General features: G+C 37.7%; 1 protein-coding gene across 1 annotated transcript; it reads right to left on the bottom strand.

The window, feature by feature from the left end:
* Positions 1-1033: 1033 nt before the first annotated feature.
* Positions 1034-12605, bottom strand: smo (smoothened, frizzled class receptor). Its single transcript, XM_027134308.2, has 12 exons — positions 11733-12605; positions 10585-10793; positions 10149-10358; positions 8783-8955; positions 8477-8696; positions 8271-8394; positions 8088-8180; positions 7412-7520; positions 7139-7324; positions 6642-6790; positions 5244-5378; positions 1034-4731 (listed from the first exon to the last, which is right to left on the bottom strand). The coding sequence occupies exons 1-12, from the start codon at positions 11977-11979 to the stop codon at positions 4121-4123; spliced, it is 2466 nt and encodes an 821-aa protein (XP_026990109.2). The 5' UTR covers positions 11980-12605; the 3' UTR covers positions 1034-4120.
* Positions 12606-12618: the final 13 nt, after the last annotated feature.

Genomic DNA, 12618 nt, shown 5'->3' with positions numbered 1-12618 from the left:
AACAATACAGAATTGTATAGATTTATAATCACACCCTCCAGTGTCACAAAAATGAGGACAAGGTTCCCTTTTGGGACCGGTTCCTCTCAAGGTTTCTTCCTCTCCATCTAAGGGAGTTTTTCCTCACCACAGTCGCCTCAGTCACCTCAGCCTTGTTCACTGGGGATAAATACAAACACATTTAAATATGTCTAATATTAATTTTTGTATTATATTAATATTCATATAATTTCTTGTATTATGTTTCTTATGTTCTGTAAGGCTGCTTTGAGACAATGTCTGTTAAAAGTGCTATACAAATATATTTGGTGTATTATACAGTGATATAGTATGTCAGCACACTCTCAATGAAGCAGTGGTAGTAAGACAAGAGCAGACGTTTTCCCTGAGAATCCTCAGGAAGTAAAGTCGCTGTTGTCCAAGTCATCGTATTCAATATTTAAACGCCATACTCTGACAGATTAACAGATTATTGAGATGTTTATCTCATATTTATAAAGGTATATGAACGTTAATGCTAACATTAACAAGCTTGCTAACATTATCTGACAGGATTTATGAAAGGATAAGTGATTTTCATTGCTAGCGCTAGCTAAGTGACTTAAATAACCAATAATTTCAAGATTTCTGAAAAGATTATTAGCTCATACCATAGATATGTACAATTATTACTACTAACATTAACCAACTGGCTAATATGCTCTAATCTGCACAGGATTTCTCAGGGTTTAAATCCTATTTTTAATCTTCAGTGTTAACGCTAGCTATAAAATGTTTCACACATGCTAACCTGAAAGAAAATTCCTCACAGAATATTCTAGTTATATTTATAAATATTCATAGTGAAGCTACATAAGCTAACCGTAAATGTTCCTAAAGTAAATAAGAAATATTTGGAATCTGATGAACATCATGCTTCATGTTCTTTACTTCTAGGTGTAGCATAAAGAAATCTGAGAGGATTTTTTTATAAATTATTATTATTACCTTCATTAATTTTTTTTTTTAGCAGAAGGAAAACATACCAGAAACGTAACAGGTATTTTTTTAATAAAACATTAAATTGCATCCACTCACTGTAACAAAATATAGTCAAACATTTTTTTGTTTATTGTTATAAACGAATGCACAAAATCCAACTTTAAGATCATTTTGAAAGAATTATGCAGACTATAAACTGATAAACCATAATTTAACATAAGGCTATACCATGTAGGGAAGCTTTAATAGAAATCACATAATGGGTATTTAACAAACCAGGGGATTTATGAAATGTTCTGGTGGCTGGTGCTGTACAAAAACAACTTAAACACTGGAAAAAACTAAACACAAAATATCATTGCCCTTCTTATATGATTTGCAGTATAGATTCAGTTTCAGACTTTATGAATATTCAGTTCGTTATAAACCCTTATGCAAGATTTTCTATTTCTCTCCACCATTTTCTCACTACAGGAACACTACCGAGGTTAATACGACAGCTGTTAAACACTGAATCGCATAACAAAAGCAACAAATACGACTAGAATGGGTCACATCACCAGGAAAACCCTTCAGACAGTTTATATCTTGATGTCAAACCATTAAGCACTGGCAACAGTGCTAATAAGAATTACAGCACACAACCACCAAGAGCTAACAGAAACCGCTACATATCACTGTCAGTAATTGTGTTTCATCTGGTAGAGACGTGTAATTATCTTCTCTAGATTTCAGTAATATTTCTCTACTATTTGGTGGTACAGATTTCCAAAGATGGCAAGGAATTCACACAAACAACAACCAGACCTTCGTTCCTAGTAATATTAGCATGTTGAAGTTAGCAATACTTTGAGTGAATTCACAACTATAGCATGACATTTATGAAGATGTTGGGAAGATGTTCATATTTTCTTGCACCTTGCGATTTTTTTTTTGAGTCAGCTTTTGTCAGCTTCATCTCTAAAAAACGTCGATGCACACTTGAAGTTACCAAATGCACACAGCTCAGATTTGAAGGTTAAGTTTGTCAGAGACTTGTGTTGTAATAATATTTGGTGGAAAGTAAGGCTTAATTAAGTTATTATTTACATGAATATGCCTTATTTTATTCACCATTTTATTCATAAAAGCAGGATATTTTTTGTTTAAATGTATGAAATACCCTTAAAGAAATGTATAAAAATATAAAAGTATGTTCACCTATAAACGCTTGCATTTTATAGTGAAATTTTTTTCAGATATTTCCATCCAAAGAGCTTATTTTGCTGTTTTCTGAAATGGTAATTGTTGCAGCAATCAAACATCATTGTTCGTTGATTTGAAAATACCGCACAGTACGTCGTTCTACGTCAGGACGTTAGTAAGGACAGTAAAATATACTACAGTTCTTTCTATATCATATAAGACATTTGTGCCACCAGGATTTGAATTTCGTACCTCTCAATTTTTAAGTTTTAGCCTGATTACGTATGAAGTTTTGGTTTAAAGAAAACAAAATTCTCAGATTTACACAAATCCATTTTGAATTTAAAGTACAACCTCAGATTTTATACCTATTTAATTTAATTCTGCTCCATCATAATAATCTCATTTATCAAGCTTAATATGTACTTGTAAATTGCTCAGTTTGATAAAGAAAAATAAAGATTTCAAAATCGATCAATGAGAGCCAATGTGTGAACATGTCCTTAGGTTGTGCAGAATTAAATCTAGTTACAATGGTTTAAATTTGAAATTAAATTGACATTAAATTAGAATTCGATTATAAAGCTTCATATGAAATCTCGAATCGAAACAATTTCCTTTTCAAATATAAAGGTAAGAAATTCAAATCCAAAATATAACAATAAAAACATCAATAATAAAAGCAATAATTAAACATTCAAGACTTATCACGTTAGAAAACTTGACAAATAAAATGCAAAAATGAGCCAACTCTGAAATATGTACAATGGTTTACGATACAGGTGAAAGAAACTACAAGCTAAAGTACAAAAATAGCCTTTTTGATAAAACTGTACAGCAATCATTTCGAACGGAAGAGAACAAACACGCTATTTCTATAACAGCATTTTAAACCTTCTTCAGACAGTTCATTAAAAATGCCCTCACTTTGACATGGCCTACATCTATGAAGAAAATTGTTCGTAATTGCACCAGGCAACCTCATACGAAAGTACAGATAATAACAATATTTATGAATACACTTTCTCTTTGTAACAAAGTACTAACACTATTGTTTGTTTAGCGCCAGGTCTGAGAAACAGTGCAGTATGTGGATGAGATCAGTCCAGTCTTGTTGGTGGTGTATCTCATGAGATGTGGTTCCTTACGTAATGTTTGATTTTCCATATAGTTTTACATTGAGGCAAGAAAACTAATGCCAATGGCACATGAAGGGAAATAGTGGAATCAGTGGTTAAGGCTTTGGGCTACTGATTGAAAGGTGTGATTAAAAGTCTAAGTTACTTTATAGAAAAGCTTCAGCCCAATGAGCAAATCTAAATTTAGCAGCCATTGTTGTTCCATGCTATAAATTTAAAGGTGGTACCTTGACTTTTCATGCTGCTTTTAGCAAAACTTGCCCAAGGTGGCTTGTACAAACCTACAACTAGCTGGTTTACTTGTACAGATTTCCAAAGCTGTCAAGTATTTCACACAAACAACAACCAGTCCTTCGTTCCTCATAATATTATTAGCATGCGTATCAATTTAAATTAGCAATACTTTGAGTGACCTCACTGGAGAACTACAGCATACTATTTATGAAAACGTTGTGAAGACGTTCCAATTTTCTTGTTCTTGATTTTTCGGTCAAAGAGTCAAAGCTTTGTCAGCTCTATCTCTCCGTACGTCGACGCACACTTGAAATTACCCAACACACACAGCTCAGATTTGAAGGTCAATGTGCGGCAGAGAATTTTATAGCTTAGCATTAATGATGGCAAAATTTACTGTTGAATTCAGATAGAACCTTTCGGTGCCTATTCTATCGTGACATTAAAGAAAGAGTTATGGCGCTTCCCACACAAACATGCCCCACGGACCAGTGACAGGAACCCTGCCTTACATGTTTCTAACAATTTGTGGTGCAAAGTATCCAGCACTTTTGGACCAAGCAACAAAATACAAGACAATGTCAAAAATCAGAGTCAGCGTCCATCAGTTCTGCCTCCATGAGGTTGGTTCTGGAGTGGATTGGTGCGATCACCTGTTTCTTGCCCTCTGACCTAGGCGTTGTAAAGCCTGTCCTGCCAGCACCCACTGATGAAGGCATCTCCTGTCCTGAATAGCGGAACACTTTGTTAGATCCATTAGACTGCCAGGCCGGTTGTTTAAACTGACCTTGTCCCTCGTACTGGCTTAGCGTCAGCAGGTTGGAGGGGTTAAATCCAGGCTCCCTGCTGCGCTGACTGGATGAAACATGGCCAAGCCCAACGTATCTCTCATGGTACGGAATGGGACAGGAAGGACGGAATTCTGAGAAGGAGCCTGGAAGGATGTTCTCCTCTTGCTGCCGTTGACGGTCCCACAGGTTAGCCACGAGACTGCGATGCGCCGGGAGCTTGGGGAGACGAGGGACAGCGCTGGAACCGAACTCTCTGTGCCGGGGATTAACATCCTCTTCAGCAGGCACTACTGTACGCACCTCCTTCTTCCTCTTCTTCTTTTTCTTCTTACGTTTTATCATCTCGGGAGAGATATCGGCTTCGACCATCCAGAGTTTGTTTCGTTCTTCTGGAGGTGGCACTGCACGAGGATGTACACTTGTAAGTGACACTTTATTAAAACATTTTAAAGGTAAGAAACCTTTTATATCAACTCTTCGATTTATTTGAAATTCTAGCTTTATTTATAGATTTAGACATCATTAATCATTAGGAAATACACTATTCAATATTTAGTCCATGCTTAAGTAAAACTTTATAAAAGTGCATTTCACCTAAGACTCTACTGAATGTTCACTGGCTCAATCTTGGCTAAATCCTGGGTGCCAATATTTACATCCAAACCTAGTAACATATTGTAATTTAAATTACTGTACACTCATTAATGTAGACTTGTTATAATAGCACAAGTCCATAATACATGTGTTAACTTTACTGCTCATCCCAACATCCCAAGCTGATGGTTTGTGAATGTTAACTGACAAGGGAAAGTTTCAAAATAATCTTTACATTCTTGATGAACTGAATATGAAACTTTCTCATCTGAAAAGCCAACAGAAAAAGCATCTAATCCCACAAAGCTTCAGTACTGACCAGGTGTCCCAGTGGGAGTAACCGAGATGTCCTGAGGTAAAATGGCACCTCTTCGTGCCACCATCTTTGTCACGTGCTGGGCCCAAGCAGAAGACATTTCCATGGACGGCTCATTCAGATCGAAGTTTATACCCGCTATCGGAAAGTAACAAAAAACATTCGTTTATCATTTTCTTACTGTCATTTTCTTAAAGAAAACCTTTCGTAATTTCTCAGTGATAATTTATACTAAATCAAACAAATCACTGAAATTTTGTACATCACATTCCATTCTGTACTTTTTGCACATCATGTACTGTTACAACATGTAGCATGTAACATAACGGCATGTTATACTCTATAGTTACTACATGTAGCATGTAACATAACGGCATGTTATACTCTATAGTTACTACATGTAGCATGTAACATAACGGCATGTTATACTCTATAGTTACTACATGTAGCATGTAACATAACTGCACATTATACTCTATGTAGCATGTAACACGACTAGATTGTCGTACATTGACTACTGTTCATATTCCTGCTGATACTTCATGTAACATAACGGCACATTATATTCTATAGTTACTACATGTAGCGTGTAACATAACGGCATGTTATACTCTATAGTTACTACATGTAGCACGTAACATAATAGCATGTTATACTCTATAGTTACTACATGTAGCATGTAACACGGCTACGTATCATATTCCTGCTGATACTTCATGTAACATAACTGCACACCATTACCTCCTGTTACATGTCACAGATAGATAGATACAAGATATAGATAGATACAACTGTATTGTCATTGCGAGGTACAGGTACATAGCAACGAAATGCCATTTATTATCTTCCAGAAGTATAAAATATGTAGTAGAAAATGTGCAAAGAATCAAGTGCAGATAAATATGTACATATATGTACAACAAATAAATAAAGTTATAGCAGGAAATATGTGAATATGTGCTAGTTGTATAGACAGAACTCTGCATCTAAAATTCTGTATGCCTGTGTGAATGTATGTACTATGTACATTGTATGTACAACAGTAACCAGATAATATATAGTGTATTTACAGATAATATACATATCTGGAAGTATACTTTAAACTTACAGTTATATATGTTTAGAATTACAAATTCACATCATGTTCTACTGGTACTACATGTAACATGTTTCATCTTAGTCTTATTTCATCTTATTCTTATTATTTCTACTCATTCACATTTTTAATTTAGTTTATTAAATCGATTTATTTATCCACACAGTCTAAGGATGGCCAGGCCAGGTTTTTATCCTACTGCAAGTCGTTTCTTCTATATAACTTTGTACATGACAAATACCATCTTAAATCTTTAAATCTAATTTCATCATCTCCACATATCCAGCAGGAGGCGCTGTACTTACCCACAGGCCCTTCATGGGAGACCGTGTGCATGCTGAAGGACAATTCTTTTTCCGGGTCCATTTGAAGTTCCTTTCTCTTGGAGAATGCTTTGGCTATCATCTTGCTCTTCTTGATGCGCTTCGGTTCATCGTCACTCCGTCCAATTATCCTTAGATTACACAAAATACGTATGTAAGACACTGAATACTCTACACCTAACTACATTTATGCCATTTAGCAGACACCCTTATGCAGAGTGACTTACAACTGAGGGTTAAGGGCCTTGCTCAGGGGCCCAGCAGTGGTAGCTTGGTGGACCTGGGGTTCGAACCCATGACCTTCCGATCAGTAGCCCAACACCCTAACCACTGAGCTACCACATCCCATAATTATGATCCATTCTGTTTAGCTATTGTAGGATATTATGAGACAACATTTTATTTTACATAATAATGGTATGTCTATAATCCAAACAGTGAAAAGCATTTCAAAAGAGGTACCTTATAAATAAACCTACCTACACCAGGTGCGCTTCCAAATGAGAATAGTGGCTTTGGTCCACACCCATGTGCTCATGGCAATGCCGGTGCCGAACATAGAGAACAAGTTAATCTTCCCCACCATCAGACTGGGCCGATTTTTAATGATGCATTCTGGGACCTTCTTCTTGGCCTGCTGAGCTATAGTCACATTAGCTTCACATCTGGAACAAGCAGTACTTTTGTCAGCTGAATCACTTTAAATATTTTTAGAAAATATTAACAGTGGATAAAAAAATAAGAACGCTCACAGCACAAATTCCCGAAAGCTCCTTTCCCACTCTGCCTGGTTGAAGAACTCATAGAAATGGCATCCAAAAGTGATGAAAACAAAACAAAAAGCTAGAAAACCAAATATGCCTGGAAGGAAAAAACAGTCTTCAGGAACATGAACAATTTACACTTCATATTGTAGTTAAAAAACAAAACTGAATGGTCTGTATGGGACCTACATATGTTCTAATCTGTTTTTCATCCCTTTGTACCCAAATAAGTATTTAATAAAATAAAATAAAATATCCTCCAATCTTCCTACAATACAAGTAGCATCTTAAACATGAAGCTCAGCACCAAGAGGTTAGGTAAGAAAAAAATGCCACCGGTCAGCGCTAGATGAGCAAAAATAACAGCACTTAGCATGTAAGTTGTCCTGAATATCAGCTGCAATCGCTCAGTACCCAACAAGGTAAGTAATGCTAGCTAGCTAATGCACCTCATTTCAAGTCAACTTGCTAATGTTATAACAAACAAGACTAATAGTCTAAATGTTTGGAAAGATAAACAAGGGCTTAATGAAATGACTGACTAATAATAAGAAGGTTAGTCATTTTAGGTATCGGTTTTAAAGAGTACCAAAAAGGTGTTTGTAATCAGCCTGAAATAAATGCTAATAATGCCAAATAAATGCTATGCAAAAGAAAACCGTACCGAGTCTCAGCATCGTCGCATTGATTTTACTTGCTGCTTTTTCACTCAGCAGTCCTGGATGGTTACTTTTGATGGAAAATAACGTCATGACACCTGCGAACAATTTATATTTAGACAATTTGTATCACCTTTATGTTGAATCGATCAATTAAACAGCCTGCTGTCTTTCTGTCACTGTCTTACCTCTAACAAGAAAATAGCCACCGATAACGAGTACCACACCGATCGGAGCCAGAACAAACCCAGCGCGATATCTGTAGTTTTTGTAGCCGACAAAGCAGATTCCACTAACGGAGTCTCCATCGACCTGTGTGATGTTCAGCAGAGTTGATGACTACCACAGCATTCAGTGCGCTACCAAAAAAAAAAAAAAGGATAAGCAACGGTACCTGTGCGATAGCCAGTATAGCCACTGTGAGGATAAACGGGATGGACCATGTGACAAGGTGGAAGTAGGATGTCTTTCCAGACAAAGGTTGGTGCGTAGTGCCAAGAGCTTTGAAAGACGTGTGCCAGGCGTAGGTCAGCATAACAAACCAGATGACACCTGACATCAAGGAGTAGTACACGATGATGAAGATGATGACACACGAAAGCGTCTCTGTCGACCTGGAGAGAGGAAAAAAGAATAAACTCATGGTCTGGGTGCTGTCAGGTATTTTTCTAATACTTTCTATATAATCAAGCATACTTACGAAGGCTCTCCGAGCCGCATGGTGTTGTCACTTTTGCACACAATCTCTTTGCGAGCGCCGTCCATGAACTGGGCGAGCCACCCTATGCTACCGACAAAAAAGCAGGCGTTGACGTAAAATAGGATTACAGCCGGGTAGCGGTTGGAATTTTTCCAGTCAGCAAGAAACGTTGCCTGAGGAAAAGAGATGCACAGTCTCAGAATCAATCTCCCCAAAGTTTGTTGAAATCTGCTGTATGGCTCATTGCCATAGTGTTGCTGCCTTACAGCTCCAGAGTCCCGGGTTTGATCCTAAGCATCGGTTCAGCATCATGATGGGTTTCAACGCAATTCCCAGGCTTCCACTAACACACTCATCTAGGTTTTAAACTGATTGTGTTTAGGTGATGTGATACACTGGCATTCCAGTGAAAGTGTAATGCTGCCTCACTCCAATTTTTGGAGCAGGTCGTTCTGGGTACAGAATATCAAATCCTCCAGTGGTGCAGAAAATCTCCAACAGCATGTGATGTATTTGTCTGAAGAGACAGCTTCACATAAAGACAAGACTAAAGAAGCATGTTTTGTTGTTTCGTTTGTATGACTGATTCAGGAACATGAAAAATGATGACTCTCCTTGAACCTAGTCATTATAGGGTATAGTCTACTTTTGGAAAGTAAGAACTCTATCTGGATATTTAAAAGTCATATTAAGAAAATTTTTGCATCTTTGCTGCTAAATCTGGTTAATTATCCAACATTATGTGACGTAACAGGGGGCACAGTGGCTTAGTGGTTAGCACGTTCGCCTCGCACCTCCAGGGTTGGGGGTTCGATTCCCACCTCCACCTTGTGTGTGTGGAGGTTACATGTTCTTGCCTCGGGGGTTTCCTCCGGGTACTCCGGTTTCTTCCCCCAGTCCAAAGACATGCATGGTAGGTTGATTGGCATCTCTGGAAAATTGTCCGTAGTGTGTGTGAATGAAAGTGTGTGTGTGTGTGCCCTGTTATGAGTTGGCACTCCGTCCAGGGTGTATCCTGCCTTGATGCCCGATTACGCCTGGTAGGTCGGATAAGTGGTAGAAAATGAGTGAGTGAGAACTCTATCGGATCTATGGTTGACAAAAAGAGATTCCTACACAGGGTCATGTGGAGACTGGAGTCTGCCCCAAGGGACTTGTGGAAAAGAGCTCGAGGACACCGTGGAAGGGACACCAAGCCATCACAGGGCACAGTCACACACTACGGATAATTTTGAGATGCAAATCAGTCTACAACACTGATCTCTTTGGACTGGAAGAAGAAACTGGCACATGGAGAATACACAAACTCCACACACAAGGCAAACATACTGTTTGTTGACCCTACACAGTATTCCTCTTTACTTACCAATGTGAAGAAAGTGAACAGCAGGGTGACCGATCCGAAGGCGGCAATGTAGCCGTGCATGTCCGAGTGTTCGTCCTCCGTGAAGAGCGGATTGTCACACTGAATGCCACAGCCTTCCACGTCCTTGTACCAGCTGGTCTGGATGTCGGTTTTCACTAGAGGCGCCTCGCACTGTCCTGATGTATTGAATTTGATTTTCTGTACCTCATTCTAGAAAAAAGTACACTAATATTAATATACTGACTGAACATGTGGCACTTATGCAAATATAGCATCAAACAATCGACATATATATATTATATATATATATATATATATATATAGAGAGAGAGAGAGAGAGAGAGAGAGCGAGAGAGAGAGAGAGAGAGAGAGAGAGAGAGAGAGAAAGAGAGAGACAGACAGCAAACTTCAACCAAACATAAGGATAGATTTATACCTGGCAACCAAGAGGAAACTTGTCCGTATTCTCGCACTTGAGAAAGCTGGGCCACCCTCGCTCCCGCTCCACTATACTGCAGGGTTGGCGGGTCGCCTGGCACAGGGTCTGGCTGGGAAGTTCCACTTTTCCATTCTCACACTTGGGCATGTAAACAGCACACAGTAACGGCTGAATGACCGCCCAGCACCGAGGAGCATTTTTTAACCCTGGAGAAGAAAACACCTCAGAGGTGAACATTTATATTACTTTCAAATGTCATAATAATCATAATAATCACAATAATCTATCAATCTATTCAACCAAAAAAACAAAAGCAACCTTTCAACCTTCTTTATTTCTTAAGGAAAAATGTAAGAAGTAGAAAAACTGTAGAAAAGCTGTATGAAATAAAAAATGTGAAGATTATTTTAATTATATTTCTACACTTCATCCTGAGTAAATCTGTGCATTCACACTTGTAGTTTCCACCTGGAGCTAAAATGTTTCTCACAGGTGTGAGGGAAATGGGCCTGAAGACTCGATGACGTGCACACAACAATCCTGAAGCTTTTGAGATTACGGTGTGAATGAGGACCAAGAAGTCTAGAATGGATCATTAATAGGTGCTAATGATAATTAAAGAGTGATTTTCTAGGAACCGGAAATCCGACTCATTTACAAGTTGTAATGCACATGAATAGGGATTAGTATCTGTTTTGTGTTCCACAGCTTCAAAAGAGTAAAATAACATTAACAGTACTTTGAATTTTAATATGAAACAATATAAAAGAAAGAAATCAATCAATCAATCAATCAATCAATCAAGCAGGAGGCAGAGAGGACTAGAAGGCAAAATGTAACATAACAGATGCTGGGGTTGATGGTGTAGTTTGTTTAAATACTGCACAATAAACTTGTCAACTTATATATATATAAACATCTGCCAAACGTCTTTTTTTGTAATTATAACATAACATAAATAACATAACATATAACATAAATAACATATAACGTAGAACATAAATAACATATAACATAAGATCCCATAACATTCCATAAATAACATAAATAACAACATAAATAACATATAACACAAATAACAACATAAATAACGTATAACATAAATAACATAACATATAACATAAATAACATGAATAAAATCTTACCAGACCACATGACCAATTTCTCCATAGCTTCTTCTTGCGTCTCCGAGTCTTCAGCCAGCACCAGAGACGTGTGCGTGTACGGTAAAGCCGTCCCGAGACACGTATTGTACCTCAACACTTCACACGTCGTCGTTTTCTTGCAAAAATCGTTGAACATTGTTTCATTTTTGTGTAACATCACGGCCTGGCTGACCATCAGGGTGCCAACACAAACCCAAAGCATCCCGACAATGGTGCTGGAGGACATTTTGGAGAGCGACAAAAAAATAGAAATATTTTTTTTAAATAAAGATCTTTTATTTCGGATGATTTAAATGGTGCCAGTGAAAGTTTCCTGCGACCAAAAGTGTTTCCGAGATCAAACCCGAGCTCATGGTTCGAGGATCGGACACATAATAGCGGATTTTTTTTTTTTGTCCTCACAACTTCCAGTAGTTTCTTCTCTCCTTCTTGCTTATATTCCGCAGTCTAAAAATTCCATTTCGCCGCACAGGCTGCGCTTCATTTCAGTGCGCAAAATAAGAAATAATATGACATATAAAACAAACAAACAAACAAACAAAATCTATATCTATAACACGTCGGAAAGACGTTAAGAAAGAATGCAAAGAAAGTACAGAATGGCTTCATCACCATCCCCCACTTTTCAGATGGAGGAGGAAAAAACTGGCCTCTGAGAGTGTAACTCGATCCCCAGGCTCCTGGTTCAGCCCCCAGATTTTTCCCAGCCAAAGAAAAAAGTTACAACACACACAAAATCTTACAGCACAAAAAAGAGCGTGTTAGATTGGACTCATGTGTCGGTTCTTCATGTGCGTAAAAGGTTTGAAGCTGAAGTTCTAAAGAGCCACAGATCCTAAAAAAAGTGAAACTTTTTCTCCCCATC

The sequence above is a fragment of the Tachysurus fulvidraco genome, chromosome 19, assembly GCF_022655615.1.
Source record: "Tachysurus fulvidraco isolate hzauxx_2018 chromosome 19, HZAU_PFXX_2.0, whole genome shotgun sequence".
In the NCBI taxonomy this organism is placed as follows: domain Eukaryota; kingdom Metazoa; phylum Chordata; class Actinopteri; order Siluriformes; family Bagridae; genus Tachysurus; species Tachysurus fulvidraco.
The sequence above is the reverse complement of the archived record's forward strand: the minus strand, read 5'-3'. Positions and strand labels throughout refer to the sequence as shown.

Excerpts from the sequence above, each read along its gene's own strand:
- smo (XM_027134308.2), bottom strand. The coding sequence starts at position 11,979 with ATGTCCTCCAGCACCATTGTCGGGATGCTTTGGGTTTGTGTTGGCACC. Across the intron at positions 8,697-8,782 it reads ATGCGGCTCGGAGAGCCTTC|GTCGACAGAGACGCTTTCGT; the intron begins GTAAGTATGCTT and ends TCCTCTCTCCAG. Across the intron at positions 6,791-7,138 it reads TGGAAGCGCACCTGGTGTAG|GATAATTGGACGGAGTGACG; the intron begins GTAGGTTTATTT and ends GTGTAATCTAAG.